The sequence below is a fragment of the Narcine bancroftii genome, chromosome 6 (genome assembly GCF_036971445.1).
Source record: "Narcine bancroftii isolate sNarBan1 chromosome 6, sNarBan1.hap1, whole genome shotgun sequence".
Taxonomy (NCBI): Eukaryota; Metazoa; Chordata; class Chondrichthyes; order Torpediniformes; family Narcinidae; genus Narcine; species Narcine bancroftii.
In genome coordinates, this window is record NC_091474.1 from 206,860,552 (window position 1) to 206,881,794 (window position 21,243).

At 39.8% G+C, this 21,243-nt stretch overlaps 1 protein-coding gene across 9 annotated transcripts in view; it reads right to left on the reverse strand.

Annotated features, from left to right (window-relative positions):
- ankrd6b (ankyrin repeat domain 6b) overlaps window positions 1–21,243 on the reverse strand; it is a 194,777-nt gene that overhangs the window by 22,849 nt on the left and 150,685 nt on the right. For all 9 annotated transcript variants that reach the window (XM_069887332.1, XM_069887329.1, XM_069887328.1 and 6 more), the window contains 6 exons: window positions 20,129–20,227; window positions 19,898–19,996; window positions 15,564–15,662; window positions 13,521–13,598; window positions 12,626–12,730; window positions 7,576–7,710 (listed from right to left, as the gene is read on the reverse strand). In XM_069887332.1, coding sequence (XP_069743433.1) covers window positions 7,576–7,710; window positions 12,626–12,730; window positions 13,521–13,598; window positions 15,564–15,662; window positions 19,898–19,996; window positions 20,129–20,227 — 615 coding nt within the window. The remainder of the gene's footprint in view (window positions 1–7,575; window positions 7,711–12,625; window positions 12,731–13,520; window positions 13,599–15,563; window positions 15,663–19,897; window positions 19,997–20,128; window positions 20,228–21,243) is intronic.

The window sequence follows — 21,243 nt, forward strand, 5'->3', positions numbered from 1 at the left end:
AGCGCAAGTATAGCGCTTTCGATCGTGAGCTGCTGGGCATGTACCTGGCACTGCGCCATTTCCACTATTTTATTTCTCAGAGGGGAGGCCTTTCACCATTTTTACCAACCACAAACCCCTCACTCGGGCGCTCGCTATGGTAAGAGATCCCTGGTCAGCCCGTCAACAGCGTCACCTCACCTTCGTGTCGGAGTTCACCACCGACATTCGGCACAAAGCAGGGAAAGACAACGTGATCATCGACGCATTCCCATGACCGGCCTCAACTTCAACCAGCTCGCCCGGGACCAGAAGTTCGATGAGGAGACATGGGCCTTCAGGACTGCCATCACGAGCCTGCGGTTCCAGGACCTCCCGACTCCTCATGGTGAGGGCACCGTCCTGTGCGATGTCTCCGTGGGCACCCCGCATCCAGTGGTTCCCCAGCAGTGGCACAGGCAAGTCTTCCACCATATCCATGATCTTTCCCACCCTTCCATCAGGACCACGGTCCATAAGGTGGCAGAATGTTTTGTCTGGCATGGGCTTTGGAAGCAGATTGCGGACTGGGCCAGAACCTGCACCCATTGCCAGCTTTCCAAGGTACACAGTCACACCAGAGTGCCCGTACAAGATTTCGAACACATCCGAGAACGGTTCAGCCACATACATGTGGACATTGTTGGACCCTTACCTGTTTCCCGAGGTAACCGTTACCTTTTCAGTGGTAGACCGCACCACTCGTTGGCCTGAGGCAATCCCGATGCCAGATGCCTCCACAGACTCCTGCTCACGAGCATTCTTGAACAGTTGGGTTGCCCGGTTTGGCACCCCGAACCACCTCACCAGTGATCGGGGCGCCCAGTTCACCTCTGCGCTCTGGGCACAGCTCGCCAATAGCTGCGGATCGAGCTACATCACACCACAGCCTATCACCCACAGGCCGATGGGCTAGTCGAGAGATTGCATTGCAACTTTAAGTCGGCACTAATGGTCTGCCTCACCGGCCCTGACTGGATGGACAAGCTGCCTTGGGTGCTCCTGGGCATCTGCTCGACACCCAAAGAAGACCTACAGGCGTCATCAGCCGAGCTGGTCTACGGTTCACCGCTAGGCCTACCCGGTGAGTTCATCAACGCACCTCACAACCCCCAGCAGTCACCGCACGGTCTACTTGCCCGCCTCCGGGCCCAGTTGGACTTCTTCACAGCCCCACTGCCGCCCAGACACGGCACATGGGCCTCTTACGTCCCCAGCGAGCTGTACTCCGTAGAGTACGTTTTTAATCAGGCAGAGCCCGTCCACAGCACCTCTACAAAGACCATACGAAGGCCCGTACAAAGTCATCCAGCATTCAGGATCCACTTTCATACTGGACATCGATGGTAAGAGGGAACTATTTACGGAGGACAGGTTAAAGCCAGCCCACCTCGACCCCACCGAGCCAGTAGTTGTGGCCCAACCCAAGAAGCGAGGCCACCCGGCAAAAAAGGGCACCAGTTCTGGGGAGGGGTGTGTGGCGGTATGCCATTAGGAAGGCGAACCAGCCCCACTTGTCATGAACGTGGGGGGGCAACTGGCCAAAATGGTGCTGTTGGGGGTTTCCTCCCGATTGCGGCACCAGGCTCAGAAGCCCGTGCTTGGCGACCCACCTGACGTCCCGGTGACGTCAGTGGTCCCCCAGCAAGGTTCTCAGCCAGGTCCGGGCTGGGAGTATAAGACCAGCCAGGAAGCCTGCAATAAATCAGTTTTGCTCACTGAATTCAACCTGTCTGTTGTGCGATCCTTCAGTTAGCAGTGTAGCCGCCGCTACAGTCCAACAAATTTGATGATTACACAAGTATATATGGTAAATACAGGTAGTAAATTCTAAAGTTGGGTAATGCCAAAATTAGATTTCTGTAAATATTTTTTCCCCAATCTAGGATTCTTGTTTTGCCAGATATACGAGGACAATTTAGAATCGACCTTATCAAAAAAAGACTTAGGAACAAAAATAGGTATAGCTTGGAATATATATAAAAATTTAGGTAAGATCATCATCTTAATAGCATTAATTCGGCCTATCATGGATAGGGATAATGGTGACCAATTGGTAAGTAAACTGTCGATCAGGTCCAATAGAGGGAAAAAATTAGTCCTAAACAAATCTTTATGTTTTTTAGTAATCTTAATCCCTAAATATATAAAATGGTCTCTAGCTATTTTAAAAGGTAAACTATCATAAATAGGGACCCATCCATTAAAAGGGAATAATTCACTTTTATTTAAATTCAGTTTATATCCCGAAAAATTACTAAATTGGGCTAATAAAGATAAAACTGCAGGAATAGAATTTTCAGGATTGGAAATATATAACAATATATCATCTGCATATAGTGATACTTTATGAATATCCCTGCAACGAATAATACCAGTAATATTGGGTGCTTCTCTGATAGCAATTGCCAAAGGTTCTAAAGCTAAGTTAAATAATAAAGGGCTAAGGGGGCACCCTTGCCTGGTGCCCCGAAATAATTGAAAATATGGTGATCTTTGGGTATTAGTAAAAACCGAGGCAACTGGGGAATTATAAAGAAGTTTAATCCAAGATATAAATATCGGACTAAAATTAAATTTTTCAAGAACTGTAAATAAATAAGGCCATTCTACTCTATCGAAGGCCTTCTCAGCATCTAGTGAAATAACACATTCTGAAGACTTATGTGAAGGAGTGTAAATAATATTCATCAATCTTCTAATATTAAAGGAGGAATAACGATTTTTAATGAATCCAGTCTGGTCTTCAGAGATAATATATGGTAATATCTTCTCTAGCCTTGTCGCTAGAATTTTAGAGAAGATCTTAGAATCAACATTCAACAAAGAAATAGGTCTATAAGAAGAACATTCGGTCGGGTCTTTATTTTTTTTCAAGATTAGAGAAATCGTAGCTCTGTAAAATGATTGTGGTAGTTTACCCAATGTGATAGATTCATCAAACATCTTAATCAGCCAGGGAGAGAGAGTAGAAGAAAAAGCTTTATAAAATTCCACAGAATATCCATCGGGACCTGGTGCTTTCCCCGAGTTCAGTGAGAAAATAGTATTATTGATCTCCGAATCTGTAATGGGTTTACTTAATTCTAAGTTATCTTGAGGTAATACTTTTGGGAATTTCAAATGTTCTAAAAAATTAAACATATTACTAAGGTCTTGAGGGGATTCTGTACTATATAAGGATGTATAAAAATTTTGGAAAGATTGATTTATCTCTTCCTGGTTAACAGTCAGTTCTCCATTCTGTTTGCGAATCTCCACAATTTGGCGTCTAGCTGAAATATTCTTCAGATGATTAGCCAACAGTTTACCCGATTTCTCACTATGCACATAAAAATCAGATTTAGATCTAATTAGCTGGTTTTCAATCGAAGATGTAAGTAACAAATTATATTCCATCTGCAGTTCAATTCTTTGTTTGTAAAGTTCTTCAGTAGGATCAGTCACATATTTCTTGTCAATGTCTTTAATCTTCTCAACCAATAGATGAATCTTGTTTTTGATGCATTTCTTCAAAGCAAAGAAATAATTTGACCACGAATATAAGCCTTGAATGTATCCCACAATATTCCATAAGAAATTTCCGTAGTGTAATTTGTTGAAAAGAAAAAGTTAATTTGTTCTTTCATAAATTTAACAAAGTCTAAATCTTGCAATAATGTAACATCAAAACGCCAGTGCTTAATAGTAGAAACAGAGTCTTTGAATTTAAGAGAGAGTTGTAATGGAGAGTGATCCGAAATGGCTATAATGTCATACTTACAAGCAGTTACAAGTGAAATAAAACGTGAATCAATAAAAAAGTGATCAATTCTCGAGTATGAATGGTATACATGAGAAAAAAAGGAAAACTCTTTATCTGTCGGGTGAAGAAATCTCCAAATATCAACAGCTCCGGAGTTAGTAAGGAAAGAGTTAATATATGTAGCCGATTTATTCGGTAGGAGCTGTGAAGGTTTCGACCTATCTAGCAGGGGATTCAGACAACAGTTAGAATCCCCACCCATTATTAAATGATATTCATTTAGATTGGGTAAAATAGTAAACAAAGATCTAAAAAACTCAGGGTGATCTACATTCGGGGCATAAACATTAACCATGACAACCTTAATATTAAATAATAACCCACTAACCAATAAAAATCTGCCGTTAGGGTCTACAGTGATGTCATGTTGAACAAATGTAATAGAGGGATCAATAAAAATAGATACACCTCGAGTCTTAGAGCATGAGTTGGCATGAAATTGTGGGCCTTTCCAAGATTTAAAAAAACGCAGATTATCCTCCTTCCTCACATGAGTCTCCTGTAAAAAAATATATTTTGTGCCAATTTACTTTCATAATCCTTTTTCCCATTTCTTATTACCCGCTTTGTAACCCCTTGTTGTCTCTTAAAGTTATCCCAATCTTCCAGTTTCCCACTGCTCTTTGCAGCTTTGTACACCTGCGCCTTCAATTTTATACTCTCCTTTATTTCCTTTGTTAACCACGGTTGATTTTTCCCTCCCTTGCTGCCCTTTTTCCTGACCGGAATATATTTTTGTTGAGCATTACAAAATATTTCTTTGAAAATCTTCCACTGTTCCTCAACTGTTTCATCAATGAGCCTGTGCTCCCAGTCCACTCTGCCCAATTCCTCCCTCATCCTATGGTAGTCACCCCTGTTTAAACATAATATATTAGTTTTAGATCTAACTATTTCCCCTTCCATCTGAATGAGAAATTCAATCATACTATGATCGCTATTTCCCAGATGGTCTCTGACTATTACATTATTTACTCTACCTATCTCATTGCACAACTCTAGATCCAGGAGAGCATTTTCTCTTGTGGGTTCCTTAACATGCTGCTCAAGAAAGCTATCGCGGATGCATTCTATGAAGTCCTCTTCCAGACTCCCACAACCAACTTGATTTTCCCAATCTATGTGGAAGTTAAAGTCCCCCATGACGACTGCCGTATCATTATTACATGCCTCACTTATCTCTCTATTTATTTCCTGTGCCACTAAACTATTGTTATATCATGGGCGATAGATAACACCCACCAATAATTTTTTTCCCTTTGTTATTCTTTATCTCTACCCAAATGGACTCAACATTATGCTCTTTAGATCTTATATCATTCCTCACTACTGCCTGGAGCTCATCTTTGATTAAGAGTGCAACTCCACCTCCTTTACCATCCTGTCTATCTCTTTGCACCACCTGATACCCTTGAAAGTTTCATTCCCATTTAGGGTCACCTTGTAGCCATATTTCCTTGATGGCTACCAAATCATAGGCATGGGTACCGATTTGCACCTCAAGTTCACTAACCTTATTTCTAATACTGCGGGCATTCAGATAAAGTGCCCTTATGCTCTTTGTCCTTTTAACCATATAACCATATGACCATTTACGGAGCGGAAACAGGCCATGTTGGCCTTTCGAGTCCGCACCAGTTCACTGATTTTGTGCGCCCTCTTCAGGCATTGGTCCCGGTAGATCTTCATCAAAATTCAATTATCATGTTATAAAGTTCAATATTACACAAAATTCACTTCATTCAGACATAAAACAGAGATACATTAGCAGAAAGTTAAATGTTAATCTCTAGTGACTTCTGTAACCTTTCTTTTGATTTTTCTGCTCACTATTTTTCTTTGTAATTTTCTTAACACTATCATTTACCCGAAAACTCACTGCACCATCTGATTTTTTTACTTTCTCCTCCCAACATTACTTTTCCTATTTTACTTTTCCTTGCCATTACTTTATCTTCTTTACCCTTTTCCCTATCACTCTGGTTCCCATACCCCTGCCAAATTAGTTTAAAGCTTGCCCCACTGCTGTACCAAACATACTTGCCAAAATGTTGACACCTTTTGGATTTAGGTGCAACCCGTCCCTCTTGTAAAGATCATGCCTTCCCCAAAAGAGATCCCAATGATCCAAGAATCATTTCCCTGCCTCCCCTCTCCTCCTCAGCTCCCCACTCTTCACTCAGGAACTGATGTAGAACATAGAACAATACAAAACAGGCTCTTCGGCCCTCAATGTTGTGCTGATCCATTTATCCTTTCCTTAAAAAAAGTACTAAACCCTCCCTACCCCATAACCCTCTATTTTTTTCTTCCATCCAGTGTCTGCCTAAGATTCTCTTAAATGCCCCCAATGTTTCAGCTTCCACCACCATCCCTGGCAAGGCATTCTAGATACCCACAACTCTCTGCTTAAAAAAAACCTACCCCTGATGTCTCCCCTAAACTTCCCTCCCTTAACTTTGTACATATGTCCTCTAGTGTTTGCTGATCCTGCCCTAGGAAACAGGTGTTGTTCAAGAAAACCTGGATGCCATTTTATTTTCATCACTTTAACAGGATTGCTCAAAAATCTGGGCATGTAGAGAGACCATTCATTAACCAAATACAGCACTATTAAAAGTGAATTACATCAAGCATGATTTTAAAAAATGCTCATTTAGCAGAAACATTATCTTTATTTGAATAACTGAATTCTCAAAAATAGCTCGAGTTAATAGGGTGCACAAATTGATAAATTCCAATAGTTCACAATGTATTCTTTTTTAATTTTAGAAAATAATTTAACAAAATAAATAGAATAATACTATCAAACCTTTAATACAGTTCTAGCATAACTCCTCTACTATACTGATAAAAGCAAAAAACATCTTGTGTACTTTATCCCTCTTCCTTCTTGTGTTTATTAATTTGCACTCAGTACTCCCTTCCACCCTCCTCAGCATTCAATCAGGGTGGATCAGATCGACTACAAGCATTCTCCTTACTCTCATCCTCTATCCCTCTCATAATCTTGTAGACCTCTTTCAAGTCTCCTCTCATCCTTCTATTCTCCAAAAAGTCCCAGATCTGTTAATCTTGCCTCATAAGACTTGTTTCCCAATCCAAGCAACATCCTGGTAAATCTCTTCTGCACCCTCTCTATTGCTTCCATTGGTCATTACTGTGGGCATCATAATGAGGTGAGCAGAACTGAACGCAATACTCTAAGTGTGGTCCTACAAAGATTTGTAGAGTTGTAATGTGACCTCTCTACTCCTGAATTCAATCCCCCATTAATGAATCTCAGCATCCCATAGGCCCTCTTAACTATCCTATCAACCTGTGTGGTGATCTTGAGGGATGTTTGGATTTGCTCCCCAAGGCCCCTCTGTTCATCTGAATTGAAACTTTTTCAATGTCAGTGAGGTCTGGTCTATAAAAGAAAGCATCGAGTTCAATTTTAAGCACCGAAAGTTATTGCATAAAACATATTAATCCTTTCAATTGTACATTTTGGTTCTGCAATTTGATGCACTTTGAAAACTGAAATTCAAATTCAGAAAGTAAGCAGTGCCTGTTTCTAAAGATTTTTTTTTTAAATCTGGGAATTGGAAATTTTCAAAACCTTGATGAAAGGCTTGAGTCAGGCCCAAAACATTGGTTACCATTTACTTCCTAAAGATGTTGCATAACCTGCTGAGTTTCTCCAGTACTTTTGTGTATCCCACTACAATCCCAGCATTTGCGACTTACTTGCTTAACTCCATAATTACCTTTTTTTTCTGCTTTTTCTTTTTGTTCCACTTTCTTTTCTGTTCTGGTGTTGCCATTCTGATGAATTCATCCCCATTTCTTTTCTTCTTATGTCCTTGATCACTGCTGTGGACATCATCCACTGAAACACTTCCCTGTTACATTCCAGAAAAATAATCAATCAATTCAATTCTAGAACCACAGAACGCAGAAACAAGCCCATCTAGCCCACGCCAAACTATTTTTCTACCTAGTCCCATATCCTGCATCCAGGCCATAGCCCTTCATTCCCCTTGCATCCACCTGTCTATTAGAATTTCTCTTAAATGTTGAAATCAACTCATTCCACATTCTCTCCACCATGTCCTCTCATTCTTGTCTCACCCAAAAACACCCTATCTAGATTCCTTAAAATCCCTCTGTCAAATCTCCTCTCATTTTCTGATGCTCCAGGGAATAAAGTCTTCACCCATTCAATTTTTCTCTATAGCTCAGCTCCTAAGTCTCAGAAATAACCTTATAATTTTTCTCTGCAATTTTTCAATCTCATTGATATCCATCCTGCAGGTAGGTGACCATAACTGAATGCAATACTCAAATTTCAAATAATATCCCAACTCCTGTACTCAATACTTTGATTTATTAAGGCTATTGTGCCAAAAGCTCTCTTTACAAACCTTACCTATCTATGATGCCACATCTGTATTCCCAGATCCCTCTGTTTTACCAAAATTTGCAGTTCCTTACTGTTTACCACACAAGCTGTACCCTGGTTTGTCTTCCCAACGTGCAATAGCTCTGCATAAAATTCCACCTGATGCTTTCAGTTCATTTTTTTCTAACTGTCCACTACACCTGCAATGGATATTTCATCTTCAAATTTACTAATCCAAATTTACCACATTAAACCACCATGGACCCAGGACAATCGCTGAGACACATCACTAGTCACAGGCCTCCATCAAAGAGCCAATCTTCTACTCCCACTCTCCGGCTTCTCCTGCAAAGCCAATGTCTAATCCAATTTGCTTTCATATACTAGATGAGTGACTGAACTTTCTTGACCAACCTCCCTTGCAGGAGGCCTTATAAAGTTCATGTAGACAACATCCACTGCCTTTCCTTCATCAACTTTCCTGGTAACCTCTGAAAACTCTACAAGATCATTTAGACATGACTTACCATGCACAAAGGCATGTTAGCTATCAATCAGTTCCTGTCAATTTTTAAAAACTTTATTTATATCATATAAAGTACAAAATTATATATAAAAACCCCATATTACAATTCATTGTTTGTAAAATACATAGTAATAGTTTAGTAACCTACCCCTCCCCCCTCATCTAGCCACCCAATTACAAAGAAAAAAACCCCACCTACCCCTACCCCCACATAATAACAGAGCCTTTTACAAATTTCAGTTATTTACATACCATGGTCTGTGTCTCTTTTAAAAAAATAATTGAAGTATATTCAAACACATATGTTTTAAATATGGGTCCCACATTTTAGTTTAAAAAAAGTTATTATGTAAATTATATGTTATTTTTTTCTAAATACATGATTTCAACTCATTATGCCATCTTTGAATATTTATCTCTACATCATCTTTCCATATTACCGCAATACATTTTCTAGCCACCGCTAGAACCAAGCAAATGAATATACTTTGAAACTTAACCAATTTTAAACCCACTTTTAAGTTCATCATATATCCCATTAAAAAAGTAATGGATCAAACAATAACTGAATGTTGTACGTACATTCCAAAAATTCCCTAATCTTCATCCACAAACTTTTCACAAGACCAAACCGAATGTAAAAATGTCCCTTTCTGTATTCCACATCGAAAACATAAATCTGAGTCCCTAAAACGATATTGTTTTCATTTCTCCAATGTCAAATATAGCTGATGCAAAACATTATAGTTAAATAAACTATATCTCACATTAATCAACCTGGTTACACCTTCTTCGCACATCTTTATTCAATCTTCCTCCAAAATAAAGAGCTGTAGCTCCTTCTCCCATTTATCCTTTATTTTAAAAATACCAGGTTTATCCATCTTCTCTTGCAATAACGCATACATTTTTGATATAAAACCTCTTTTTAAACTTTCTGTAATCAACTTCTCAAATCTAGTCAAACTCAGAAGCTTGAACTCCTGTCCAAAATTTTCCTTTATCAAAGCTCGCACTTGATAGTAAGCAAATAGTGAGTTCGCTGATATCCCAAATTTATCTTGAAGTTGAAAAAAGAAGAAAAACACCCTTCTCAAAATAATCTCCCACCAATCAGTTCCCGTCTATCTAAATACAGTAAAACCCCCTGGTATCCAGAATTCAAGCAACTGGCAAAAAAAAAATCAAGGAAAATAAATTTTTAAAAAATTTAAATCAATTTAAGAATAGAGTAATAGGTAAAAAATACACAAGTTTAAAATTGTAAAAGTAAATGTTCGCTGAAGTAACACACAAACATTTGGTGAAGATGGAAGCAAATATTCAGCTAGTGGAGTGCCTTGGTCATGCTTTGCTCATAGAAGCTGTTTGAATAAAGTTGGGTGAAACTGCAATGGCATCGCCCAGGATTAAAAAAACTGGTTGATGCCACTTGGCATTGGGCTAACTCTCAAAGTGTCTCCTTATTCTTGCTTAGTAAGAGGCTTTATCTGAAAATTTGGAAGGTGGGGTTTAATTATCTATTATGTTATTGTTCGTCTTTCGGTCTGTTCCATGGAGAGGGATGAACCTGCAAGTGCAGCAATGGTAAATGTTTTCAAAGAACATGACTGAAAATAAAGTAAAATGCTTTAGGGTTATTATATTTATGCAAGTGAAGTTTGTTCAGTGCAAGTACAGTACAGAATTTTTCTCTTTTAAACTGTTTATTCTTAATGCAGGTATATTAATTATGGATCGTAAGTCTTAAGCAACTGGAAAATACACCAATCCCTATAGGTGCTGGATACCAGGGTTTTCACTGTACTTGTATATTAATGTTTTAAGAAACGTTCCATACTAAAGCATATACTTCAGATATGGCAAAGAATAAATCAATGTATTGGTTGGAAGGTGGAGTATTTTCTAGAATGCCTTTGACCCAGAACAAGTTAATACCCTTGACTCTGGGTAATAAGATCCTGGATACCTGATGCTAGAAAGTGATCAGGCTTTTCGAGGACTGTTACAAACAAAGGCACCTCATGTCATTTGAGCAGTTGAGGAACAAATATGGTTTGTCTAATAGAGCATTTTATTGCTGTTTGCAAATAAGATCTTATTTAAGGGATAATTAGGACCATCTATGACTCTACCTAGATGTAGTAATATGGAGATCTAATTTGACAGGGGAATGTGTGTAAGTTTATTTCTCGAATGTATTACATATCCCAAAGTGAAGGCCTGAAGCTGGGTTTACACAGGTCGAGGGCGAGATGGGAGTCAGACTTAGGCACAACAATTGATGAAGAGTAGTGGCAAGACCTGTGTCGGGAGAGTGAGAATGGAGTCTCAAGTTGGTGCATACAAATTCTTGCACCAGCTGTATCTCACACCACAAAAATTACAAAAATCAATGCCAGAAATTTCAGAAATGTGCTTTAGGTATGGTGTGGGGATTGGAACCTTTGTCCACTCCACATGGCTATGTATGAAGGTGAGACCCTTCTGGTGGACCTGGGGAAACAATAAAATTACAAAGGTGGATTTTCCACAAGATCTGGAGTTGTACCTTCTGGGAGATATTGGGGACGCGAATTCCCGACTGTCCAAATATCAAATTCAGTTTGTGAAGGTCACCAAGAAGTGTGTAACAGTTACATGGAAGTCCAACTCCCAATTAAATACCACACGATGGAATATGGAAATGCAGAGTTGCATTCCCTTGGAGAAAATTACTTACAATCTAAGGGGGAAACATGACACATTCATTAAAGTGTGGTAACCCTCTATGAAATACATGGGTGTGCAGATTGACTAGTTCCCCCTCCCTTCGAAATATGGACACTATAAAAATCTGTCCCAGCAGAGAAAGGAATGGAGTTAAGGAAGTGGGACATGGTGCAGGCGATGTGCATTTTTAAAGTTTTTTTCAGTCCTTTTTATTCCTTATCTTTGTTATTTAGTTAGCTAGATTGTTTTTCCTTCGGTTTCAGTGGGGGCTGTGAACCCCGCGAGAATTTGCATAATTTGTATGATTAAATGTTTGGGGGCAAGGGGGGGGGGGAATAAATACAGACTCTGTACATTATATGAATGTTGAAAAAGATGGTATTGATTGTTTGAATTGCTTTATGAGTCTATCAAAACCAAAATAAAATATTGAAAAAAACACTAACTCATGGCTCTTGAGACGATGGTTTGATCCTGACCTCGGGTGAAACTGTGTGGCGTTGGCATGTGCTCCCTGTAACTTGTTGGGTTTCCTCCCATGTGCTCCAGGTTGATTCCAAGTGCCAAAGCCATGTCGGCGGTAGGTTGCGTAGGTAGCAGTGGAATAAGGTTGAGGATGTAAGAGTGAAATGTTCATCCCATTGTTCCATAGACTACCCAGGCAGAAATCGAAATGTTGTTCGTCTAGTTTGCATTAGGCCTATCCAGACAGCGGAGAAGGAGGCAACAGGAGCAGCACAGGATCATGTGGACCCCAAGTCACTAGATGGTGCTTAGGTGTAGGTTCTGCATGTCTTTCTGGATCAACTAAACTCCAATTACTTAGCACAGATCAAGGAACAGAAATATTTTCATAGGTCGGCACGGTTAGTGCAACGCTGTTACAGGGCCAGTGTTCAGGACTTGGGTTCGAATCCCGCAGAGTCCGTATGGAGTTTGTACTTTCTCCCAAGTCTATGTAGGTCTTCCGCAGGGGCTCCAGTTTCCTCCCACCATTTGAAACTTACTGGGGTTTTAGGTTAATTGGATGTAATTGGGCTGAAATGGCCCGTTGCCATGCTGTATGTCTGAATTAAAATTTAAAAGAAATTAAAATTAAAAATAATATTCTTTGCAGTTAACCATAATAAAAATCCCAGTTGTTGAAGATATTTTCAATGGGTTACTATTTCTTTACCTTACACTGGATTAATTCATCTCGAGGCACTGACTGGGCTCTACGTTCTTCCTTTAGTTTCTCTCTTTTTTTCCTCAGGCTTCTCCCACGACAGAAACTGAGAACCTAGTAAAATAAAAGCAACTTATCTCAAGGTAAACAAGAACATTTGCAGGTGTAGGGTTCAGGTATAGTGCTAGAGATGTGCTAGAGAAACTCAGCAGGTCATGCAGCATCCATAGGAAAGCAAAAAACGGTCAACCTTTCGGGCGTGTCAAAAATCAGGCAGATTCCCGAATAAGAAAATTGGGGGGTGGGGTGATGAGATGAAGGAGCGCAGGCTAGTAGGGGATACAGGTGCGAAGATTAAGGGAGAGGGTTAACAGAAATTGGAGAAGTCGATATTGAAGGCGTCTCATTGGCGACTGCCGGGATGGAATACAAAGCGTTTCTCCAATTTACGATTTATCTAGAATTGTCACAGTCATGGTAATCGTCGCACAGGTTCAGTTACATCAACCAACATTCACAGGGGAAAACACCAGCTGTCATCTGGATTAGAATATGGCAGCCCAGCCTGAAAAGTCAATAGCCTTCGTCACCCACCCAAGCTCATGTCAACATCATCAAATCATGGCTACCCAGTTAACTTTCATGCACACACACACAAACTAAATGCATCACCACATACAGACAAAGTGCATTTATACACGTAATAACTTTCACAAACATCCAAATGCTTACATAAGTTTATTTGAAAAAGACACAAGTCCCTTTAACTGGTTAAATGGTAACTTCTGCATAACTACTTTCCAGCTAGAAAAGATAATGCAAAAAGGTAATTCTCCCCCATTTTAACCATGGCAGAATGCTTCTCAAGTGTACTTACCTACATTGATCAGAAATGAGCCCTTACCTGTGGTGCCTTGGTGAGAAGAAGGGCCACTTCAGGGCTGTTGCTCTCTCTCGCTGCCTCCAGCGGGGTCAGACCTGCCTGCAGAAAGAATTCAAGAGTCATTTCCTGATACCAGAGTCCTCAAAATGATTGGTGCTGGATTTTTCGGTGCAGTATTTTAGTGAAACAATAAGATTGAATAACTGGATTATAACAAGCCATTTATTATATCTTATGCAAAATGTGTCTGAATGCCATCGACTGAAAAAATGAAATCCAATATTTGTCATAAAATAAATACCAGTATTCAAAATGACAGAGCGATGCTGAATAAAGGTAGGAGCTCAAAAAAGTTACTGGTAGAAAATGCTTTTGTCAGTAACATGAGAGAGGACATTTTTTTCAACAACATACGAGAACCTGTATAATTGGGGTTACAAAAGTAGCCAGAGATGGGCCTTGAAGAAAACAAGGAGTAAAATTGCCATAGGAGTCGGTGAAACATGGGTAGGGGAATGGACAGGGTGTCATAGAATTGCAATGGTGTCACCAAAGATTGAAGGCATTAAAGATGAGGGGTCATCCAATGTGGAGGATGAGAACAGAAATGAAAGAGCATCTCAGCAAAAGATTAGGTATAGTGTAGTTTCATTAATCTGCAATAATCTTGAAAGAGAGTAAAGTGGGATGGAACAGAATGAGGTAGAGCAAGGAGGATAAAGTTCCAGAGAGCCAGGACAGGGTTTATCAGCACAGAAACAGGCCCTTTTGCCCATATACATTAATCCCAATTACCCACATCTTATTCGCCTTTCCAATTTAAGTGCTTCTCTACATGTTTCTTAGACATAATAATTATATCTGATTCTACAACCTCCTTTGATAGTTTGCTATCAACCGTTCTTTGTGGGGGAAAAAAAATCTTTCCTTTCAAATCCCCATTAAAACTCTTTCCTCTCACCCTTGATCTTAAAACCAGTATTGAAAGGAGAAGACATTCTAATCTTGTGAATTTCTCACAGGTCACCCTTCAGCCTCCTTCACTCCAGGAAAAACAAGCCTAGCCAGTCTCTCCCGTAACCAAAATCCTCCACACTCAGTAACATCCTGGTGAATGTTTTCAGTGCATCACATCCTTCCTGTCACGTGCCAAGAAGAACGGCCCACACAGGGCCAAGTGTGGCCCAACCTGTGCTTTGTAAAGTTGCAGTATGACATCCCAACTCCTTTATTCTAGGAGAAGACTGCCAGTCTGATTTGATGACAGTGCAGCTGTTTGTGAGAAGCCAAGCAAGTTGGCTTCAACACGTTTCCTGTATTACTACCAGAAAATAATTTCAGTCAGTCAGGATGCGAGTCCAGTCCTGTTCTGATTGGCAATGTGGCATGGAAAGGTCAGCTCAAGAATTTGGGAATGGTGCTGATACAAAGGTCTCAAAATAAATTCCACGAAAATTCCAAACCTGAAACAGTAAGATGAGATCAGAAAAGAAAAAGAAAGCACAGAACTTGAGCAGGGGAAAAAGACAAATGAATACAAACAAGTGATGGCACAGGAGCATGGGAGGGATAAGGGCAGGAGATAGAGGAATAAAAAGAGAGCTTGAATTAATTGGAAAGCAGATAGACATATTGCAGATCTGAGAAAGCTCTCAAAATGAATCTTAAGCTCAACTCTTCAACATTTATTTAGTCTATTCAAAAATAGCAGTGCTTTAGAACTAGATTTTGTACTGTAAGCATATAAATTCTATAGCAGCCAATCTCAACAGAGGGCCATATGCACCCACCCCCCCCCCCACCCCGACAGGGGCCACAACACATTTAAAGGGGGCCATGGACTGATACCATAAAAAATGTTATGTAGTCAGAAGAAGTACGTAAGAAACCAACTAAACAACTGTTTAGTCACATAAACTTTGAGGAGATTCCACAGGGGCCAGAGCCAAAAAATGGTTGAGAATGGCTGTTCTATCGGAAAACAAACCAAAACCTTTTCCTTAATTCCAGTTTACTGGCATCACTGCAGATTCCTCATTAGTTACAGCATTGATAACAACTTACATTGTTAACAATGCTTCCATCTGCACCCGCTTCTAGTAAGAGTCTGGCAATTTTCTTGTGGTTGAGGGCAGCAGCAACATGGAGTGGCGTATCTCCAGCCTACAATAAGAGATTCATTTAGACATTTTCATGGACTTTTCTTACAGTTGTAAGATTGAAATGACAAAGGTCGAATTCAGCAACTTATTTGTCCAGTTAGTTCGCCAGAACAAACATTTAGAACCATGGGTTTCAAACTGTCCCACAAACATGCATTCTGCCTTAAGTAATCCCTGTGCCAAATTTAGTGGAAAGAAAACCACTTTTAATTGTACCTAATTGAGTCGTTATGTGCACGGTTTCATATCTCCAAAGGAAATGGGCCAATGACAATTTTTCTCAAGCAAAATATTTCAGTAACAATTGGGTCTGGAGCAGTGGTTCTTTACCTTCCCTTAAGAAATCCCTTACTAATCATAGAGTACTTATGGCATAGGGATTACTTAAACGTGAGTTTTGGGGGGCGGGGGACAGTTTAAAAACCACTGATTTAGAACATAGAACAATGCAGCACAGTACTGGACCTTTGGTCCTTGATGTTGTGCCAAATCATGTATTTCTTCCTAAAAAAAAAGTACTAAACCCTCCCTAACACATAACCCTCTACTTTTCTTTCATCCATGTATCCACCTAAGAGTCGCTTAATTACCCCCAATGTTTCAGCCTCCACCATCATCTCCAGCAAGGCATTCCAGGCACCCACAACTCTGTTAAAAAAACTTAAAAAAACAACACCCCTGATGTCTCCCCTAAACTTCCCTCCCTCAACTTTGTACATATGTCCTCTGGTGTTTGCTGATTTTGCCATGGGAAACAAATGCACCCAATCTATGCCTCTCAATCTTCTGGACCTCTATCAAGTCTACTCTCATCCTTCTACACCCCAAAGAGAAAAGTCCAAGCCCTGCTAACCTTGCCTCATAAAACTTGTTTCCCAATCCAGGCAACATCCTGGTAAGTCTCCTCTGCACCCTCTCCATAGCTTCCACATCCTTCCTCTAATGCAGTGACCAGAACTGAACACAATACTCCAAGTGTGGTCTTAAAAATTTGTAGAGTTGCAACATCACCTCCTTGCTCCTGAATTCAATCCTCCTATTAATAAATCCCAGCATCCCATCGGCTCTTAAATATCCTATCAACCTTAAGGGATGTATGGATTTGAACCCCAAGGTCCCTCTGTTCATCCATACTCTTAAGTAACCGACCATTAACCGTGTACTCAGCCTTCTGGTTTGTCCTTCCAAAATGCATCACCTCACAGTTATCCGGATTGAAAACTATCTGCCACTTTTCTGTCCAACTCTGCATCCTGTCTATATCATCTTGTAACCTTCAACAATCTTCAGCTACATACACAACTCCTCCAACCTTGGTGTCATCCACAAATTTACAGACCCATCCTTTAGCTTCTTTATCCAGGTCATTTATTTAAAAAAAATCACAAAGAGCAAGGGTTCCAGATCAGATCCTAGCAGCACTCCACTAGTCACCGACCTCCACTACTACTCTCTGCTTTCTTCCTACAAGCCAATTTTTAAAAATATCCATATAGCCAAGGTTCCATTGATCCCATGCCTCATGACTTTCTGGATGAGTCTTTCATGGGGGAACTTGTCAAATGCCTTGCGAAAATCCATGTAGACCACATCTACCTCCTGTTTTGTCAGCCACAGTTCCCTATTTCTATCATCTTTACCATGTCCCACTGGGACAAACCTCTCTGGAACCCTGCACAAGTGGTCCCTAAACTTCATCCACTTTACTTCTGTATTTTCAACCGTAAACATCTGTTTCCAATTTATTATTGATAGTTTCTGACTCATCCCTTCATAATTAGCCCTTCCCCAGATAAGAACTTCCACAGATTTACTGTATTTATCCTTTTAAATAGCTATGATGAAGCTAAGGGAGCCGTGGTCACTCTCACCAAAATGGTCCACCACTGAGAGGCCTGCCAGCTGACCAGATTCATTCCCATAACCAGATCCAGTACAGCTTCTCCTCTCATTGGCTGCATACTGTGTCAGGAATCCTTGTGCACACATGACAAATTCAGCCCCATCTATCCTTCTTGCAGTCAGTAGGTGAAATCACCCATAACTACAACCCTGTATTTCCAGCCCTATTCCAAAATCTGCCTGCTTATCTGCTCCTTAGTGTCCCGAGGGCTATTTGGGGGCCTATAGACTCCCACCACAGTGATTGCTCCCTTCCTAAGTCTAACTTCCACCCACACTGACTCAATAGACACTATCTCTGCAGCGTCCTCCCTTTCTATAGCCGTAATAATATCCCTGATCAGTAATGTTACTTCACCACCTCCCCCCCACAACTTTCTACCTCCCATCTTGTTCTTTTTAAAACACCTAAATCCCAGTATCAGCCAATCCTGCCCTTCCTCCAGCCAAGTTTCAATAATGGTCACAACATTGTAGTTGCACGTACTGATCCATGCTCTAAGTCGGGGTGAGCAACCTTTTATTTAAAACTCTCAAGTATTTAAAAACCTTAAGTATTCCCTATGTTATCTGTGCTCTGTGATTAGTAAGAGATTGCTTAAGTTGGTGTGTGGGTGGAAAAAAGTTTGAAAACCACTATTTTAATCGTACCTGATTGATTCATAACTCCAAAGGAAATGGGCCAATGACAATTTTTCTCAAGCAAAATATTTCAGTAACAATTGGATCTAGAGCAGTAATTCTCAACCTTTCCTTCCCTCTCACATACACCTTAATCAATCCCTTACGAATCACAGAGCACCGACGGCATAGGGAATACTAACCTTTCCTTCCCTCTCACATACACCTTAATCAATCCCTTACGAATCACAGAGCACCGACGGCATAGGGAATACTAAGGTGGAGTGTGAGTTTTAAAAAAAAATGTTGCCCACCCTGCTCTAAGTTCATCCCCTTTATTCCTAATACTCCTGCATTAAAATGGACACATTTCAAACCCTCTAACTGGCTAACTTTATTTTTTTGTCTCCTGTCTGTCCTTCTTCACCAACTCAGAGCACATAGTATCTTTTGTCCTTCTACCTTAATCTTTGCACTCACATTCTGTTTCCCACCCCCCTGCCAAACGAGTTTAAACCCTCCCCAACAACTCTACCAAACCTGCCCGCCAGGATACTGACCCCCCCGCCCCCCTCCAGTTCAGGTGCAGCCTGTCCTTTTCGTACAGGTCAGACCTTCCCCTGAAGATAAATTTCTAAACAATAATTGTCAGTGTGGATCATGCTATGGAGGAGTGAAGTAATAAAGCAAGAAAGTTAAAAAAGGAGGTTACACTGGTTCTATTAAATGGTAGAGATGAAGGAGTAGCATCAAGTTTCATTTATCCAATGCATTGCACAGAGATGTGCTGGAGGAAGTCTTCATTATTCCGTGCTCTTAGATGTGGGGTGGTGTGTTCTCAAAGTGTGCATCTTCAACATCGATTTTGATTGATTTTGGCAACTAGAAATTATATGCCTGAAATTTCCCTGTCAAACAGACCAGAAGATTGAACTCTACAGAGCATCTGACATCCTGAATATATTTGATGAAGGGCCTAAGCACGAAACATCAGTTATGCATCTCCACCTCTGCTACATAAAGGACACTGTTTGACCTGCTAAGTTTCTCCAGCATTTTGTGTTTTTACTTCAACCACGGTGTCCAAAGAATTTTGTGTTTTATTTTTGAATATAGGACAACACAATGAAACAAGATGACGAATTTGCAGCTTTGAAGTGAAATTTTATCTGTTTTTCAAATGTGCGACATTTTTCTCATCTTGCTTCCTTTTGGAATACATGCTTTCTGATTCGCATTATTTCAATGCCAATATTGAAATGTTTAAGATTTTTGTTCCCCTCAAAAGAAATTTCCCTGTCGGAACAATGAGTTAAAGATTGTAGATATGCAAATCACCTGATGAATCAGGTTTATTTTTTTGCATTTTGGACGGTATCAGCAGGTGAATTCTGATTAACTTAGATTGAAAATTGTCTAGAAACAAAAACTATACTTCCTGACTGATTTGATATTTTAAAGCATGTGAATTTTGTACATAACACAAATGGAACATATCAATTCGTTTGACATTTTTGTTAAAATTTAAACAATATTTTCATTACGATTAAACATTTCTATTGTGTTTGCACTGCTTTTTATCCACATCTAGAATTAGCTGCTATTCTTATTCGCCAAAAGTATAATCTTATTATTCATAGTCCCCATCCTTTTAAAATCCCAGACTCGTAATAAATGACAGCAAAGAGAATAAGGGATCACTTGCACACTAACCTGGTTCTTCTCACTGACAGAACAGAAAGCACTCAGGAGGATTCTTATAATAGTCACATGATTATAACGTGTGGCAATGTGTAAACATGTGTCACCCATCTGCAAAACAGAAACACCAACTCCAAGCCAGAGTGAAGTAACCAGCATTAAGCACTGAACACTAGTAAGGCTAATTTTCCTTACAACAAACAGAAAAAATTGTGAATCTGAGATGAATAAACCATCGCTTACACTGTTCTTAATGTCAGGTCTGGACCCCGCCAGTAACAGCACACGAGAACTCTGGGAATGGCCATTCTGACAGGCCAAATGGAGAGCTATGTTACCTGCCTTGAGGGAGATGCAAAATTGAAAAATTACTAAACATTAAATTGAAGATTATTCTTTGCTTAAAATTGTAAAAGCATTTAGTTCTGGTTTCCAATATACTGTAAAACCCCCCAGCATCCAGCAGCTCGATGCCGGATAAGTGAATTTTCTGGTTGCTTGAGATTGTGTGTGGTATGATTAGCGAACTACTGATAGGGGTAACCAAATTAAAACTTTTATATTTTTTTAACTATTTAATTTACACAATTTTTTTGTCAGTTGCTTGAATTATGGATAATGGGGTTTTACTGTATTAATTTATTAATTGTAGCAAAGCGATCATTGCAAGATTCATAACAGAGGTTGAGCCTGTAACACCAGGAAAATTCCATTCCAAGGATTCTAAAATTTATCAGAACTTTAAAATATTTCTTTCAGAAAGCAAACAGGTCACATTTAAAAAGAAAAAAATACACAGAACTGTGCAGAGCAATCAGAAATAAAGAGGCAAGAAGACATCTATTTTCTTTAATCCTGTGGCTTCCATAACCCATTACATCATTTGCCTGCCCATGGCTGTTGGGAAATGTGCTGGAGTAAGCCTGGTCTCTGCTAAGTGCTACTCAATGATTGCCTGGCTAAGAATAAAATCAGTTCACTAGACTAGCAGTTTAACAGATTATTGAACACGTCTTACATACTAAACATTAATACTTTTGTCAGTAATACAAGAACTGAAGGTTCATCAAGTTTATTTGTCATTTGATTGCACAATTGCAACCCAATGAAAGAGCATTCTCTGGTTCTCAGTGTATAACATAGTCGAATACATGTATAGACATAACACACAGAGACAAATAATACATGTATACAGTACAGCTCCGATTATCCGAAATGATCAGGACTGGGCCAATTTTGGATAAAAGTTTTTTTTGGAGAACTGGTCTTTTTAAAAAAAAAAATAGCTCAGTAGAAACAGCAAATCACTTGTAACCATCTTTAAACAATAACAAACAATAAAGTTAAGCTTTTTAAGC